Source organism: Aspergillus pseudonomiae (genome assembly GCF_009193645.1).
Source record: "Aspergillus pseudonomiae strain CBS 119388 unplaced genomic scaffold BDV37scaffold_11, whole genome shotgun sequence".
NCBI lineage: Eukaryota > Fungi > Ascomycota > Eurotiomycetes > Eurotiales > Aspergillaceae > Aspergillus > Aspergillus pseudonomiae.
This window is the reverse complement of record NW_022476003.1, coordinates 413639-431078: the sequence shown is the minus strand read 5'-3', so window position 1 is coordinate 431078 and position 17440 is coordinate 413639. Positions and strand designations below refer to the sequence as shown.

Below are 17440 nucleotides of genomic sequence, written 5' to 3'. Positions count from 1 at the left end.
GGTGCCAAAGATAGCGCATTTCGGGCCGTCTAAGCATCGGTAGCCTCTCGTATCTGCTGGCAGGATTCAATCCCAAGTCAGCTTTTAGTATGCCGCTGAGTCTCCGCAGTTACATCCAGGCCCATGCCGAGTCGCAGAATGCTAGGAACATGTCTGAGACATGTTCCACCCGAGTCCACCGAACAAGCAAAGAGATGTGATGATTGGATGCTGCTGATGTGGACTGGAATAGACGACAAGAGACTCATGTGTCAGACTTAGACAGCGTTTTTGGGATTCGAAGAGGTATGCCTTAACCTCAGCAAAGGTGCAGCAGAGCACATCAACGACTATAAATACATTGGTTGGGCCCGCCCATCGAAATATAGTAGCCCGGCTCTCTACCATCAATCTTTTCTCAATCCAGTACGATAACAGATCATCCTGCACGATGCAACTTCTCTCAGCCTTTATCACTGCTCTCGCCCTGAGCACCGGGGTCCTTGCCCAAGGCTGGCATGGATGTGCTCCGGGCTACGGTGTGAGTTACCCTTCTACAGCTTTTATTTGATACGCGACAACTACTGACCTTGTGATTCAGTGTCATAGCAACGAGGAATGCCGTCAGCAGCGAGACTGCCAGCAGCTGGCGAACGGTGTAAGTAGTAATAAGAACTATGTATCGAGACATGGAAGGCATGAACTGACCAATTGTATTTATAAGAATCTTGACAAGATTTATTGCGGCCAAGCAAACCATCCGATCGCTTGTTGGGCGGTAAGAATCAGCTTTCAGTACAGATACTTAACTCACGAGGCTGACATGTTGACCGATCGATAGTATACGAGCTAATAGTGAGGGTTACAATTCGGACAAATTCATGTTCACTGATCAGGACATGGAGCAATCCGAACATCTGGGTGGCTGATGTTTCGAAGAAAGGCGAAGAAAACGAATCGATGTATCTTATGCTCCGTGGTTGTCTGGCCTCTTCATCCGTGACTTTTTGGTTTCAACGACAAGATGAATTCTTCTTGGGTGGTTGCGATGTCATATGCGTAGCCTGTCAAAATATGATACTTCGCTACAGGAACGTACATTGGCTTGACCGCACAGCAATTCTGGCTTCTGTACTCACAGCATGAAGTAGAGATGCTGGATCCCGTAGATGCACGTGTGGCAGGGATCCAATGTCCCCGGATAGATTTTAGAATACTTTAACTGTATCTCGACGATACCACTTCTATCCAGACACCAATAGCAGGATGGTGGGTATGGAGTAAAATGCACAGGGAAGACTAGCTATATGGTGTAAGCTTTGTTCGCTCATGGAGGGGTACATCGTGTCTTTTATCCTATAGAACGTAAATCGTGGAACCTCAGAAAGAGCTACCTGGGACTCTAAGGCAACTAACAGAATTGACTAACGAGTCTGATATAAAGGTGTACAAGGTTATCTGTTGAATGGGAGTCCAAGTAGACTGGTATATCGATATATCTAACCTTGATATAGGATATTCTGTGATGTGAGCTGGATGCACTGGTTTCAGGCACTTTGTAATGAATGGCTATTTTCAAGTCCTTGCGGTTTGACGTGCCCACGAGGCCTAGAGATACTTTTTATGTTCGAGTAACATATGTTAGATCAGAACTAGATCCCGTATTCGTGCCCAGATTATGACATAAACGTTTATGTGGTGCGTCAGGAAGAAGGATACTAAACGTACCGTTCAGCGACTGGGCAGCCTCTCTGTTGGTGACCATGTTTGAGGCATCTGTACGTGGCTTACACCATACGAGCTGCAACTAGAAGATAGAGCTTGTGGTGAAGAGAGATGAGACCACTGAACATATGCACTATGCCGGATCGAAATATGGTTGATGATAGTTCTTTATTCAATTTCTTTTCGAGTTCCTTAACGCTAGTCCCACTGCTTTCCGGATGTAACAAATGTGACCTATTGTATGTACCACGGGTATAAGGCTTTGAGACATGTCAATGTGATGTCACATTTGCCAATCACTAAAGATAGTAAAAGGCCAACCTCTGTTGAGACTGTATGACCAATCGGATATCCTGTCGCCTCGTGCATACAGGACTAGACTTGTCACAGAGGCTTAAGGTCTCCTTTGGATTGAATGTCATCGATATCACATTCCCCCGGTGGAGATCACTATACTATGTGCTGTAACAGTATGGTTATCAGTGGTCAGAAGCAAGGGAATACAACTAATTGATGTTCCAGAAAATGAAAAACGTAGGCGCGCATTGCTACAAAAGCGTCTATCCCATGTACCTTCTATATCTATGAAATAATCTTTGAGTCTAGTCTACTCTTGTTTCTCTCTGAATCTTTTTATCCCCCAGCGTGACCCCGATATTTTTGACAACTAGCCACGCGGGTAGCAGCGAAATAGCCCACAGCCCGAAGTTGAGATAAACACTCCCAACCGAAGCCATGATCGTTACAGCGTTAAGACCGTACTATCGTTCATTATTAGAGCCTGCATGTGAAAAAAATAAGGAGGGCAGGATAACTCACCGAAACCGCCTGAGCCGCTGACTCCGTGCCCCGAAGTAAGCCGGAGATACGAATAACCTCCTCTTCGTCGTCGGCAAGATTGCCAATAAGGAAATACCTGGTCGGTCATCAGCATCGTCCAGTCACACACACTCTCGTATGCACTTACAAGAACATATAGTTCAACTGGAATCCCACAATCCAGAACAAGTACAATGCGAACCCACGGCCAAAACCCGCGTCTGCCCAATCGTACGACGGCTGGGTCTTGTTAAACTCTGTAACAATGATAGTACCCCAGACCCACCATGCTCCTTGCAATGTGAGAATAGTCACGAAGGCACTCCTGGTTCGAGTTTTGAGTGAAATCCTCTTGGTGTCCAAAAACGCGCCCAGCACGTTGCCAAGGATCAGTGCTATAATACCTCCGAGAAATGAGCCCAATGCACGCGCCCGTACCGAGAACCACAGTGATAGGTAGGTGAACATCACGGCTTCGGTAAAGACTGCTTGACTAATGAGTGGGACGATGAGAAGGAAGTTCCGAGTGAAGAATAGCTTTGCTGTCTCTTTGATCTCGTGAAGCGGGCTGTTTGCTATGCGAAGTTTTACGGGAAGTCCATCCGTGCGCTGCACTTGAGACGGCGAGTTCAGCAGCAGTCCAGCAAATGGGCCAAGCGCCTGTAAGACGATAAACACAATGAGAACTGAGTAAGAGACACTGCCAGCCGTGTCGCGATTGGAGTTGATGCCCAAATTAATCGCACCACCCAGAATCTGACCACCGACGCGAAAGCTCAACCAGAAGCCGAGGAAGCGCCCCTGGTTGTGTGGCTCCGGATAGGAGATCGCAATGGCGGCCTCAGCCATCCAGAAAATGCCGGCAGACAGGCCACAAAGAGCGGCACCAAACAGAACGAACCATTCGGTGCCGAATCGATTGTTGGTGTAGAGACCTGCAGCATAGGGGGCGTACCCCATCGTGCCGACAATGAGTGTCCATTTGATCCCTATGTAGCGGACCACTACGCTCCCAAAGAAACATGAAAGCACCATGAGGCAGAATGTCAGTGCATTTGCTGCGTTAACGAGATACTATGGTCATGGAGTCAACACTTCCTGTCCCAGTAGAAGGCCCGTTGGAGATTACCGACCGGCTTTTCCAACCCTCCTCCGCCGACCGAGTTCATGGCTCCCCAGATACCGGGCGCGAGGAAGTTGCACAATCCCAAAATCATAGCATTGTAGAACGTTGAGCGATACCATTTCACTGCGGCTGTTAGCATTGCAATTGGGGCTTGGAGCAGTCAGCTGACCTGGATGCTTTTGTGTTGAAGGTAGGTTGTTGTTCCCAATCTCTTCATCAGTCGATTGGATATCTGCTTTTTCTTGGGCCATTTTGAGAGCAGCAAAGTAGGTACCATCCGATTTATGGTTTTGGATATTCGACGTTCGAGAACGAAAGACATTCTGAAGCAATGACGAGCATTTATGTACAAGTTACGGCTCCCAAGCTCTCGTCTAGATGACAATCTAAGCTTATCGCGCAAGTACTAGTAGATTAGAAGCCGTAGGCTCCTGTCTAGCCCAATAGCCAAGGCAGATTATGAGACTAAAATGACATTTCATTGCGCTAAACGTGTAGGCTTTCCGCCATCAAAGCCGTAACGGCTTTGGCGATGTTGCCGTTGGAGTGCCCGATTACGTGCTCGCACGGCATTTTAGCACAGATTGTGTACATTACTTCACAACAGGGATGCCAATGTTCGTACGAATTTTGTATTTTAAACTGAAAATTACCACAGTTGTTTTCATTCAAGGAATGTAGAACATGCCCCAGAAATTTAGTCTATTTCTGTTCTTCATTTTGTGTCCGTCTCCTTGAACCGAGGATATACACTACTTTGAAGATGCAACACTTGACCGTTATAAATCTGAAACAGGATTATGCCTTAAGTTGCGAAAAGATTTATTTGTCAAATTAAAATAGACATACTGCCATTACTCTAGCGAGTCTTGGGAAATGTTCAGTCTCAATCAAAAACACGCATGATCATGCAAATGCAAAACAGAAGACAGATTCATAAATCCTAGAGGTCGAAATCTACTCCTGATCATCCGGATGGAAAACCAATGCCCTGACTTCAATACTCTCCCGTGGCGCCTCATTCAAAGTATCTGGGTTAACAAACGCCGAGTGAGGAACTCTGCGGGCCCGACCATCCGTCTTGGAGTCAAAGCACTTGATCAAGGTGACCAAATCTGGCGTCTGGCCGTAGCGATAGTACCATTTAATATCAGGGTTGGGCTTAACTGCGTATGTCTCGCCCTCGCGATTCGGGTAGATCAGCTTGATACCGACGAGGTCGCTATCCGGAAGCGTATGAGCATCCCCGACGGTCAATGGGTCTTTCAGAATCGGCTTGATAGGCCGCCAAACATTGATGATCTGATACCGTCCTTTGAGGAGCTCCGGGGCGTCCTCTGGAAGATGGTAACTGACACGGTTCTTGGCTGCCTCATACGACTGGTCGATGTGCACACGCTGAACAGGTCCCCGTTGGGGTGTGGACTGAGCTCGCACATCCTTGGGTGCACGGCGAATGGTATGGTCGAAGATGAAGACACGAGAAGCGCCAGTTCTATGGCACTTTAGTTAGTGTCTGAGAATTGGAGAAATCCGGGGTGCACGTACGCGTCTTTCAATAGCTGCTCCGTCTCTGGATAGTACTCTCTTGCAATTTTCTCATCATCGAGGAAGTCTTTCTCACGACTCTCGTGGTAGTAGTACTGAAAACCATTCTTGTCCAGTGTGTAGTCCAGTTCATGGCCACTCACGTCGTGAACGGTGACGGCGAGCTCGACGGACGGCCGTTCGTAACTCTCAGGCCGCGTGACGTAGTTTGGGGTGAGATGGGAGCCATCCTCAAGCTCTTTCAGGAAGCGCAGCTTGGTTTGAACATGGTGGGGCTTTTCCGAGGAGGTAGGGACAGAGGTCTTTTGTGTAAGTGGCGATGGTTCGTGGCTGGGCGGGACTTGAACTGCAGCAGAAGCCATGATGGTTCGTGTGGTATGTACCTAAGATTGCACTAAGAAAATTGATGACGTTTGAAACTTGCTCTAGCCGTTATGCTTTGATCTACATTGGGGCTATAAGGTGAAGAGCTACTTTATATACAGGCCCGTTAGTGAAACGTGGAGAGCAATTGGCATTTGTCAGATTCGCACGCCATCATGCAGATGCATGTGGCAGTCGATTCGGGATGATAAATAGAAAATAGGCCTATTGGAGCTTTGACAAGGGAGGGAATGTATGCAAGTATGACCGTTGAAATACCACAAAAGACGCAATAGGGAGACCATTCACAGCAGCTGGCGAATAAAAGGACTAGTATATATTAATAATGAGGTTAAATCAAGTCACCAGAGCACAACAAATAGGGTTCTAATAGGTCTACGCATTTCTAATCCATAGAATCACTTGACGTCAGTGCTTACATATCCGAATTCAAGTGATTCTATACGAGCGAACAAGCTTTGTAATGCCCGTCCCATCCTCGAGCACGCCCTTCTCCTCTTCGAGCTGATAATCCCCCCATCGCGGAAGTAAAACTGTCCATATGTACCAATATAAGACGCCAAATAAAACCCTAGTTCTGTTAGCTTAGTAAAATGCGAGGGCAGTGCTAGGATACTTACACTCCAGCCCCAACAATAGCGTACGTGGCATAGAAGAAATGAACATCTCCTTTCCGATCCGGTGGAGGGAAGAAAGGAGCCGCCAACAAAGCGAGACAGACCACGATACGTAGCCATACTGCCCAATTCCAGGCCTTGAACGGACGGTGCAGGGATGGTTCGCGCCATCGGACAATAAGAAGACCGACCGAGATTGCTAAGGCAAAGATCTGCCCAGGATAGCCCTCGACGTCCAAGATGAAGTTGTAAACATCTCCTTGCGGCGGGAGGGATATTACAAGAACAGATGGCACGTAGTGTACAAGAAGTCCCCCAAGTGGAGAGTTGAAAGGCCGTGATGAGGACAGAAGATGTGACCATGGTAGAAAGCCCTGACGAGCAATCTCTTGGTTCACACGAGCCTGGTATTAACAATCAGCTTGAGGAGATCCAGATAGCAGTACGCACAGTCCATACCAGAGCAAATGTCACCACCATCACATTTCCTGCCGCTGAAATGGCAATGGCCAGCGGGAAAAGAACTCGGCCCACATGTGCTCCAAACAACCGCTCAAAGAGTAGGCCCGCAACCAGTTCACCACTGTTCTTAATCTCGTCAAGGGGAACTACAAGAAAGTAGGATATGTTTGCTAGGAAGTAAAGACCACCCGCAGTCAGAAGGCCTGCTGGGCAAACCGTCTTTACCGTCTTGATCGGGTCTTTGACTTCATTGAGGACGTTGTTAACATTGTTCAGTCCCGCATATGAATAAAAGATCTTGAAGATTGACGTTGAGATTAAGCTCCAGCTCCAGTTGGAGCCTTCCCACAACGTATCCCATGCGAAAGGGTTGTTAGTGACTGCACGATCGGATTCCCCGAGCGATTCCTCATAGGGGCGCAGAAGAATAACCCAGATTCCAGTCAAAGACATGGCCATTATGAGACCGATCTTGACCCATCCCAAGATGTTCTGAATCCATATTCCCGTTTTGAGAAAGCAGCCATGCACCACGGTGATGAGGGTTAGAAGGCCAACAGCGAGTGCCTTATGTTGATACTCCGTCGGCTCGATGTTGAATGCGAACAGAGTGTATTTCGCAAAAATAATGGAGTTGCTCGCTGTGAAGCCTAGTAGTACTGCATGTACGGCGATGAGAGTTGAAGCGAGAAATTTAGGCCTAGGATAAGCGTACTCCAAGTATACCTATAGGGGGTTAACATCAACGATCGGTTAGATATGGCCCCTGTAGGCAGTTAAGACGAAAGATAGCAATACGGCTGCAGACTTACCTTATCTCCACCAGAACGAGGCAGCATACATCCAAATTCCATTGATACAGCCATTCCACAGGCCGCTAGGACTGTTCCGACCAGCCATAATAATAACGTCAAGCCGATACTTCCGGCCGACTTGACGATTGACCCTGGGGTCGCAAACACGCCACTCCCGATAACACGCGATATAACAAGTATATATGCGCTAGACCAGTTGAGCGCTTTTCCATGAGATGATGCTTCGGGCAATTTGCTTTGGAATGTTGGGTGTACCGGGGCTTCGAGATTCGGGTCGTGTACCGCGTCATAAGTAGGAGAAGCCGAGTCCAACAAGGGCTCTGTTTCGGTATTGCTCGCCATGGTACCAGGGTATTGACAGCGTCCGTTACTGTTTAATCTTAGTCCAAGCTCTTGGTTCAGTACCAGCTGAGCCTGGTACTTTTCATTCAACTCCCCAACTATTCAGGGGATTCTCGTCACCGAGTTTTAAGTAGAGGCCGGCATCAAAGCAAGGGCAAGGCTTCCAGCATGTCCACGGACATCATTCAAGTCGGCAGGACCGGTGCTGATAGGTAATTCACCCCTCATGATTCCTGGCACGTCATTCTGGTCAGGAGTTATGTGTGCGGTTCCTGGAATGCTGAGTGGTCAATAGTATCGAGACATCAGACACATCACAGCTCTCGGAGGCCGGCGGCATTGGTCAGCATGTGGGATTCAGAGAGAGTGCTGAATAAAGGCTAGACAGCCAACTTTACAATTGGACTGGACTTGAAGCCTAACGAGGCTGCACTGATGATAAACCTACGATACCCCCAGACATCATCGTACTCCACAAAGGGACCATAAGGACCCTCTACTTTATTTTACCAAATTTAACCCAATATTTCTATATGCACTATGATCTAATAATTAAAGATCCAATGGGGGCGGATCATAACCCGTGAAATTTTGTAATTGTCTCGAGGCTTGTATTATTAACGTCCTGGTCGTGATTGTTCCTCATGTTCTGCCCTAGATCACATCATCGGGTACTTTTATTGGCTTAATATGATCCCCCAATGCAAGACTATTGCGATGGTACTGTATTATATGCGACGCTTGGCAGCATTGTAACCATGCCCGGAGGTGATTCCGATCCAAGTGCATTGATAAAGTACACGGAAAGTAGCTAGATATTGATATATAGTCAAATCAGCACCGAAGCTCTACGACTACTACTTGAACAATATCAATTTAGCAAACTGCAAGGGATGGCAGTCGGGATTCTCTCGCAACATTCCCTTTGATAACCATCCATCACGTCATATCAACCCCGCGATTCGCAATGCCCAATTATTAGAAATCCCCCAACGAGACGGACAAAGACCAAGACAAGTTTCAAAAATACGTAGGGCGTGGCTCTAATGTAACTTGGATGGATGGATCCATTAGGGCTCGCGTGGCGACTCCGGTGCAGGCATCGGCTCCTCTATCTCTGACTCGACGCTGATCGAGTGCGGTGCCGATAACCGGTCTACCTCTATATATGTGACTGCAGGCGGCATATTACACATTCAGCACACCTGGTACATACTCAAAAACGTCCCTTCTATTGAATATGACCGCCCTATCAGCATACACGCCGCTCGTTACGCTGAGCGAGAAACAGCAAACTATTTCATATCAAGAGATTTATCCGGAACAACGTTCGGATCCTACCTTCGCCAATCCAAATGTACAGGACGCAATCAGACCACAGCTAGGGCGGGCCACTCAGCGTGCCCTGTTATTGAAAGCTGCGCGTGAACAGTACACGCTGGTGACAGATCATGCGATTCCGTCAATATCAAACAAGGACGAGATCCTGGTCAAGGTAGTCCAATCAGCTTTCCACAGCTGGACATGCAGGTACTGATCACTTTTAGATCGTGGCGATTGGTTTGAACCCGATCGACTGGAAGGGCCCGTAAGCATTCCTATCCAATTTACTTCAGACCACAACTGATGACCACAACCTTAGAGCTTTCAATTTCGGCATTCCAAGTCTGCCATGGGTTAATGGGCGCGATTTAGCCGGTGTTGTAGTTAAAGCAGATAAGTCTTCACGAGTACAAGAGGGCGACATAGTTCTTGTCCCGTCCACCGACTATCGCGATATTCGAAAAGCGGCATTTCAGGAATATGCTATCGCGACTCATTTCAACGCCGCGCGCATTCCACCCACCCAAAGTATCCATGCATCTGCCTCCTTAGGGGTTGCCTTCGTGGCATCGGCCCTCGCATTGGGCGTCTCACTTGGATTAGACTTCTCCCACGCGTCGGCATGCCCGGGACCGGACCTCACAGAGGTGGTTCGCCGATTAGACACTGATACTATCCCGGCGGATATCCGAGAGGAGTGTTACTCCGGCCTCTCCAAGATCGAACAAGTCAAACGCGGTGACTGGATCGCAATTTGGGGAGGTGAGTGTCCCATTCCCTTGGGACGGGGCCATTTTGACTAACCCATCCAGCCTCTACTACCACTGGATACATTACTTTACAACTTGCTAAGCTCGCTGGATTGAAGGTGATCTGCGTGGCAGATATTGCCCGTCATGGTGCGAGACTAGTTGATCTAGGGGCCGATGCCCTGGTGGACCGACACGATACCCAGCGCGCCGTCGACATCATTAAAGGATTGACAAAGGGAAAACTTCGATATGCCATTGACATCGTCGGGAAGGACACTGCAACTCTACTACAACAAACACTCGACGACACCGTCCACGAGGACGGGTCTCACGCCCATCTTCTGGGCCTAACCGGCCTACCCAAAGAACGAAGCCCCAATATCATTTACCATACCGTCCCGATTAAGTTGTTCCATACGTCACCACAGGTAGGAGAGCGGATGGTCTCCTGGCTAGAGGATTTATTACACTCCGGTGCTCTTCAGCTACCAGAGATTATTCGCACGGAAGGCGGATTGGATAATGTTAATGCATCATTAGAGCTACTTCGACAAGGGACAGCTTCAGGAAAGCGTATCGTCGTTGACCTTGCGGGATAATACATATGGTTCTGATTGATTACAATGTTAGGAGCTGGGAAGCTGTTCACTAGATGCTATTATGATAGAATGAGATTGAGGAGATCTCAGCGCTTCATGTCTACTTTTCGAGATCTCCTCTAATGGGCTTGACGTATGATTGTAATAGAGTATAAACTACAATTAGCCCGCATAATTTGTCCAGCTATTTTTTAATGTAAGTAGAATTACATCTATCAATTGCCAAACCGCCAAATAACCAGATCCCGAGAATGTGGGTGTGACATCAAACACCAAATCCACAGGCACCCCGCTTGGAGGTATTATATTTACCCCTCACCAAGCAAGAGCCCCCTGAAGTACCATTGTTGCGACCAGGTATCGGTTGCTCCTTGCGTGATGGTGGACGAATAAGCGGCGGTGAAGACGTGCCTCGGATCGCCGATTGCGACAGTCTCGGCGTGGATGATGGCAGATCGAGGCCCCGTTGGAGTACCAGCTTCTCATGTGCATATTACTCCAAATCGGAGACTCTCATTCAACTTTGTAGAGAATCTGTACCACATGAGTATTCATCGATGGGGCACTATCGTTACAATCGGCAATCGCCCTGGGGGTGTATCGGAGCCCTAAGCCAATTAACTTGGGTCGCCTTTTGGGAAACGAGAGGTATCTGAAGGTGAGCTGATTTAACAATGAATTTTTGCAATTAGATTTACACATTATTGTGATCACAGGCTAAATTGCCAACTAGGATCGCTCTCAATGAGTCCTATATATTACCTAGTTCCTGGACATGAGGAGTGTACTGCACACACCTTTCCCATATCGCACCTTATTCGAAAAACAGAAACACTTCACAGATCGCCACCATGGGCTCAATCGATAAGCCCAAGAAACAGCTCATTCTAAATACATTTGCGATGCAATCACCCTCCCACCTGAACCCAGGTCTCCATCGCTACCCGAAAGACCAGGGCAGCGCCTACAAGTCGCTGCAGCACTGGGTGTCTCTGGCGCAAAAGCTGGAGGCCGCAAAGTTCCACGCGATCTTCTTCGCCGATGTGCTAGGAGGTTACGATGTCTACAAGGGCCCAGCCAACCTGGATCCGACTATCCCTGCGGGCGCACAATTTCCCATCAACGACCCACTGTACAGTGTTCCCGCGATGGCGGCCGCGACCGAGTCGATCGGGTTCGGCGTCACGGCATCGACGACGTACGATGCGCCGTATGCGCTCGCGCGACGCTTCTCAACCGTTGATCATTTGACCAACGGTCGCGTGGGATGGAATATCGTGACATCGTACTTGGACTCCGCGGCGCGTAATTTTGGCTTGGATACGCAGGTCGAGCACGACGAGCGCTATCGCATTGCAGATGAATACCTCGATGTCACATACAAACTCTGGGAGGGATCCTGGCGGGACGATGCTGTTAATGTCAAGGATGGAGTGGCTGGGTATGCCGATCCCAGAGCCGTCAGGCAGATCGACCACGAAGGAAAATACTTCAACGTCCCAGGACCACATCTGTGTGAGCCAAGTCCGCAGCGCACGCCTTTCCTGCTACAGGCTGGTACCTCCACCGCTGGCAAGGCCTTCGCGGCGAAGCACGCCGAAGCTATTTTCTTACACGCTCAAAAGCCGGAGCTAGTGCGACCGTCTGTTGATAATGTTCGACAGCAGGCGGAGACGCAGGGTCGCGATCCCGCTTCCATCAAGGTTGTGGCGGGTATTCTGGTTATTGTGGCCGAGACTGACGAGGCGGCCCATGCGAAATTCGCTGAGCTGGCTCAGTATGGAGATCGGGAGGGGGCTCTCGCTCTTTTCGGTGGGTGGACAGGGTACGACTTGTCCAAATATGAGGACGACCAGGACTTTCGGTTCGTGGAGCAGCCTGCGATCCGTAGTATGGTGAATCATTGGGCGAGCACGGTGCCAGGGACGGAGGGCAAGAAGTGGGACAAGAAGACAATCTCAGAGTACCTGATTATGGGGGGAAATGGGGCAAAGGTTATTGGTAGCGCGAAGACAGTCGCGGATGAGTTGGAGCGGTGGGTTGAAGTCGGCGATGTGGATGGGTTCAATCTGAGCTACGCCTCGATCCCTGAGACCTTTGACGATATCGTAACGTATTTGATTCCAGAGTTGCAGAGGCGTGGGATCTTCCACACAGAGTATGCCGTCAAGGGAGGCACATTCCGCGAGAATATGTATGGGGAAAAGGGACAGACACGACTGCCCCAGTCTCACCCAGGGGCTAAATACGTGTGGCACGCAGGAGAGGAGACCCCAAAGTACGCGTTAGAAAAGCAAACATGAATTGATGAAAATAGATTATGAAGGCTAAGTACAGATACGCAATATGACAGCGTGTGGTTCGAATGAGAAGATAGCAACAGCAAGTTGTTCTATTTTAGATCAAGTTTCAACTGAATTGTGAATGTATAATAGAGTGTCAGATATAGTAAGCCCTCCTGGAGGCGTGGTAGGACCAACATACTTTAATTCTTGTCCACTTCTCAAATCTCTCAGATTGAAGCCACATAAAGTAACTTCAGGATAATGAGGCGTATTTCTCGGGGTAGGGAATACCAGTGCACCATGGTGGCAGTCTTCCTCAGGATGATTTTATAGCCTGATTACCTGCCTCACTGTCATAACAGACCATCAGCGGCTAAACGGTTGTTTTCACTGGAGGGTCCTAAGGTCTAGATGGAATGAGAAAAGCATCACATGGTAGAAGGTATTTCCATATAGTATGCTGGCATAACCTGGTTCTAAGACAATATTCAAACATCTAGGGCTAACAATCAAACATCCCACCAACCCTCCATATACGTCTGAAGATCTATTGTATCAGGCCGCCTCACATGTGGCACCAGATCTGCGCCCTCAGATCGTTCTCGCTTGGTCCACCCATTGCCGAAGTACGCAAATCGATTACCGCTAGGGTTGACATATGCGTACTCCCAATCCTCCCACCGTGGCTCCCGGCGGATATAGTTTACTGCGGCAGCGCTTCCAGGGAACAGGCCATGGATACGACCACCAGGACGGCCACCATTATACCAAGACCGACAGTTCTTCTGTCCAGGGGTGGAGTCATCGTTGCCTGTCCATACGGTGCGAGGGTAGAACGTATCAGAGTACTCGACAAAGTCATCAGTGGCTTGCTTAGATGGAGCCATCGACTTGATATCCTGGCTACGGATCTTTCGCAAGACCTTGGCAATATAAGTAACCAGGTTCTCCATGCTATTCGGTACGCTTCCGCTATGGCCTGTGGCATGAGGGCCGCCAATCCAAAGAAGATTTGGAAAGCCTGGCGTTGCGATACCAAGATAGTTATAGGGGAATCCCCACAAGCCATCATGTTTCCAGGCTTTCTTTAGATCAATTCCATTTGCAATGATCGGGAACGGAGGCGCATGGTCAACATTGGCTCCGGTAGCGCAAATCACAACATCAACAGGCCTTTCAACGCCATCTGCCGTCACGATGCCTGTCGTTGTGAAGCGTTCGATCGGCGTCTGTATGTAACTCACGTTATCTTTTGCCAGCGCCTCTAGATAGCCAGGCCCTGGCGTAGCTCGCCGACAGTTTGGTGGAAACTCCGGTAGAATTTTATCTGCTAGCTCCGGTTTCTCAGCGATACGCTGCAGCATTAGTTGCGTCCATGTGTCTCGTTGTGCGCGATTCTCCGGTGAGTCTTTGAAGATTGCACCAAAGCGTGAGAAGTATCCTTCTTCCACACTCTTGCGATATTTGATATATGTGTCTGGGTCTTTGAACGATTCAAGCTGTTCGGGAGAGAACAAGTTTGGCTCGAGTCGGCGCACACCAGTCGTGCCAAAGGAGTCTGCTACCCAGGTGCGGTTACGCGCATAGTGATCGACATGCTGTGCAATCGGCTGGATCGAAGGCAGAACTTGGAGGCCAGACGCCCCATTGCCAATAAGAGCAATTCGCTTTCCTTCCAAGTCGGCCTCATGATCCCAATGCGAGGAATGGAAAATAGTCCCCGTGTATTGATCAATGTCGGGATAGTTGGGTAGTTGCCAATCGTTGAAGTGGCCGATCGCATTAATCAGGACGTCAAGATGTTCGACATATACCTTGTTCTAGTCAGTATCATTCCTTTTGTGAAGGTTCTGTAGAAGAGTCGCACCCTTCCTATCCCAACATCCTGGACGGTGACACGCCATTTTCCTGTTTCAGGGATCCATACGGCTTCTTCCACCTTGTGTTGCAGCCGTGTATATTTGTAGACCTGGTACTTGCGGGCAAGCCCTTGCCAGTACTCCCGAATTTCGTGTCCCTGTGCGAACTCCTCCGTCCACTGCGTGTTCGGTGCAAATCCGGATTGGTATACATGCGCTGGAACATCGCATCGGACACCAGGATATGTGTTTTCGTACCATGTACCTCCCTGATACCAGTCAATGATTTCACCCATATTGCTATGCAAGGGTATTTCTCAGGAACACCTACCACATCCGCATTCTTATCGAAAATCCGGAGGTCAAGACCGGGTACCTTAGCGGGCAAGAGAATCCCAGCAGTGATACCAGCTATGCCAGCACCGATGACGCCAACTTTAATATTTCGAACTTCATCGATCGGATGTTCCTCTATCTCGAAAGCAGGCCTTCCTTGGGGAGAAACCTCCTCTGTTTTCTCTATGACAGTGGACGTGGCGGGTCCTTTGATATCTGTCGAACCACCGACCGGCGCATGACTTTGTGCATGGCCATTTAGTATTGGGATAGTCCTATCCGGCACGACGGGCACTTCAACAGCAGCCATTCTGGTATGAGATTCTCTACAGGCTGATTAGCAGGGAAGGTGTCTCCAACTACGCGTTTAAATATCGTAGCCGAGGTGATGTTGCGCAAGTTGGAGCTTAATTGCGCTCATCATTGCGGGGCGCGAATCCTGGGATAACCCCTCAATAAGAGCACTAATTATAGACTACATGCACGCCATCGGCAGCCATTCCGCGATAGGATTGTTGGTGTTGCATTTTGGCAGGCATTCCGGGTAGCCGCGTCACATCATCGCGGGAGTCAATGGTGTCAGACTCCTTCCAAGAAACAGCCCGTGGATCTCCGTAATTTTCAAAAGGCCTGTATTTTTATCGGGGTCATAATTGAGAATATCTAACAGAAGAACCCCTATATGTACTTTTGTGTCTCCTGCAACAATGGGGATTTGGGGTTGACTCCAACAGTCCAGACTCTATATCAATTCTGTTTCAGGTCACTTTTGACGCGATAATATGACTACACTTAATTCATGATAGCTACCCCCTGTAAACCTCTTCCTGAGCTCATAGTAGTACGGTTCTACTAGCAAAAATATTAACAAATTATGCCATCAACTCTGCCTGGAATCCTTCCTGAGCTACTGGTTGTCTGCATCAAACTCTTTCCATATCCCATCGATTGCCTCATGCCTCTTCAACGCCCAGTCAAAGGTGGGATGCCACTCATTCTTGCGATATGCCTCGTAGAGACGGGCGATATTCTGCGCAAAGACTGGTAGCTCATCCCATTCATCTGTCTCCGGTAATAATTCCTCTACATCTTTTGTGTCATTTCTCGCAATCTCCAGTTTGATTCCCGGGCCGCCGACATTCAAAGACACATGCGGGGAGGCCAATCGCAGCCAGCCCTTTTCGCCTTGAATACGCCAGTCCAGTCGGGGCTGACCTGGGAACTCCTTCCCGGCATGGTATTTGATAGCCACCGCGGCATTGGAAGGCTCAACGGTGCCAAAAACGAGAACCTGATCCGGGACAGTATTTCGAGCACCCGTTTCGACGATCTTACCGGCGTCTCCAACGCTGTAGTCCTTAATATCTATCGTGGGTCGGCTGATTGACGAAAAGCTCCTGAGAGTTTTGAATTCCCCAAGGACTGTAAAACGTATGAGTGTCAAGCGGAAGCACGTCTTTGAGGCTACTCACCGGCAGCAATGAACTCCAAGCTGTGACCAACATGAATAGTGATTGGATTTCCCCCAACTTCACGATCGAGGAAGTACCGTACGTTCTTGCTCTCTGCATCGACATTATTGCCGAACGATCCGGTGATCGTACTAGAGAGTACACGTCCGATCTGGCCACTTTCGATAACAGATCGCATCTTGCGAATGATCGGTGAAAAGGCGCCCTGTATGCCGACGATGGTGCGCGCGTTGTGCTTGGCCGCTAGAGTAGCCATCTCTTGGGCCACTTCGAGATTACGGTCTAGTGGCCATTCAACGTAAACTGCCTTGCCGGCGATAAGACTAGGGCGCACAGTCAGAAAGTGTCGGTCAACACGAACACTGCAGACCACGAGGTCGACGTTGGGGTCGTTTGCGAGATCTGATCTTCTCATAAGCATTTTCCCACTTTACGTGATTTTCGAGCGAACCTTGCGGATCACCGTAGGCCTTAGTTTTGTCCGGCAGACCATATTTCTGGATTGCTGTTTGTGCAGACTCCACGGAGCTATTTAGCAGCGCAACAATCTCAAAATTGGGGGACTTGGTGAGGAAGGGCAAGTGGGCGCTGGCGGTCCACGAGGTGCCCTCGTAGTTCTCTGCCGAAGCACTGTGCAATCCGATTAAACCGACTCGAATAGACATACTTGATTAATTTCTGGTTGAGTTAACTGTGATTGTAGGATGTAGTCTGGGTCTTGGGAGTTTCTACTATATATACGCCAAAGATGTCGGGAATCTGACACAATAGTGTTATTATAAATCAAACCGGAAGCATAATCCTTCCGCTAGATCGTGAAAGCTCCTTCTGCTTAGAAATCAAGTACACTGAGCTTCATTTAGCCCCTAATAATAGTCCCCAGGCTTTTTTAAGCGAGCGAGGCCTTCCTCTGCCGAATCCAAAGGCTTTGGCGTGTCTGAAGAGAAGACACAAGATGGCCAACAAGAGTATGAAAGTTATTCATCAACCATCTACT

General features: G+C 48.8%; 7 protein-coding genes across 7 annotated transcripts; 3 read left to right on the top strand and 4 right to left on the bottom strand.

Annotated features, from left to right (window-relative positions):
- Positions 1 to 430: 430 nt before the first annotated feature.
- BDV37DRAFT_280025 (uncharacterized protein) lies at positions 431 to 832 on the top strand (the record flags this gene model as incomplete). The annotated part of the gene is made up of 4 exons (XM_032086463.1): positions 431 to 520; positions 581 to 637; positions 704 to 757; positions 821 to 832. 4 exons carry the CDS (start codon positions 431 to 433, stop codon positions 830 to 832), a joined length of 213 nt encoding a protein of 70 aa, XP_031944810.1.
- A 1474-nt stretch (positions 833 to 2306) lies between these two features.
- On the bottom strand, positions 2307 to 3900 carry BDV37DRAFT_269266 (DUF895 domain membrane protein; the record flags this gene model as incomplete). The annotated part of the gene is made up of 5 exons (XM_032084339.1): positions 2307 to 2465; positions 2524 to 2620; positions 2672 to 3597; positions 3657 to 3772; positions 3819 to 3900. The coding sequence occupies 5 exons, from the start codon at positions 3898 to 3900 to the stop codon at positions 2307 to 2309; spliced, it is 1380 nt and encodes a 459-aa protein (XP_031944809.1).
- A 706-nt stretch (positions 3901 to 4606) lies between these two features.
- BDV37DRAFT_269265 (putative methionine permease) lies at positions 4607 to 7817 on the bottom strand (the record flags this gene model as incomplete). The annotated part of the gene is made up of 6 exons (XM_032084338.1): positions 4607 to 5144; positions 5198 to 5472; positions 6068 to 6152; positions 6202 to 6602; positions 6658 to 7386; positions 7473 to 7817. The coding sequence occupies 6 exons, from the start codon at positions 7815 to 7817 to the stop codon at positions 4607 to 4609; spliced, it is 2373 nt and encodes a 790-aa protein (XP_031944808.1).
- A 1218-nt stretch (positions 7818 to 9035) lies between these two features.
- On the top strand, positions 9036 to 10491 carry BDV37DRAFT_290766 (zinc-binding alcohol dehydrogenase family protein; the record flags this gene model as incomplete). Its single annotated transcript, XM_032088800.1, has 4 exons — positions 9036 to 9312; positions 9365 to 9405; positions 9460 to 9902; positions 9953 to 10491. The coding sequence occupies exons 1-4, from the start codon at positions 9058 to 9060 to the stop codon at positions 10489 to 10491; spliced, it is 1278 nt and encodes a 425-aa protein (XP_031944807.1). The 5' UTR covers positions 9036 to 9057.
- Positions 10492 to 11342: 851 nt separating this feature from the next.
- On the top strand, positions 11343 to 12794 carry BDV37DRAFT_269263 (LLM class flavin-dependent oxidoreductase; the record flags this gene model as incomplete). Its single annotated transcript, XM_032084337.1, has 1 exon — positions 11343 to 12794. One exon carries the CDS (start codon positions 11343 to 11345, stop codon positions 12792 to 12794), a length of 1452 nt encoding a protein of 483 aa, XP_031944806.1.
- Positions 12795 to 13285: 491 nt separating this feature from the next.
- BDV37DRAFT_269262 (flavin-containing monooxygenase) lies at positions 13286 to 15281 on the bottom strand (the record flags this gene model as incomplete). Its single annotated transcript, XM_032084336.1, has 3 exons — positions 13286 to 14590; positions 14644 to 14904; positions 14967 to 15281. 3 exons carry the CDS (start codon positions 15279 to 15281, stop codon positions 13286 to 13288), a joined length of 1881 nt encoding a protein of 626 aa, XP_031944805.1.
- Positions 15282 to 15878: 597 nt separating this feature from the next.
- BDV37DRAFT_290764 (uncharacterized protein) lies at positions 15879 to 17108 on the bottom strand (the record flags this gene model as incomplete). The annotated part of the gene is made up of 3 exons (XM_032088799.1): positions 15879 to 16393; positions 16444 to 16845; positions 16895 to 17108. The coding sequence occupies 3 exons, from the start codon at positions 17106 to 17108 to the stop codon at positions 15879 to 15881; spliced, it is 1131 nt and encodes a 376-aa protein (XP_031944804.1).
- Positions 17109 to 17440: the final 332 nt, after the last annotated feature.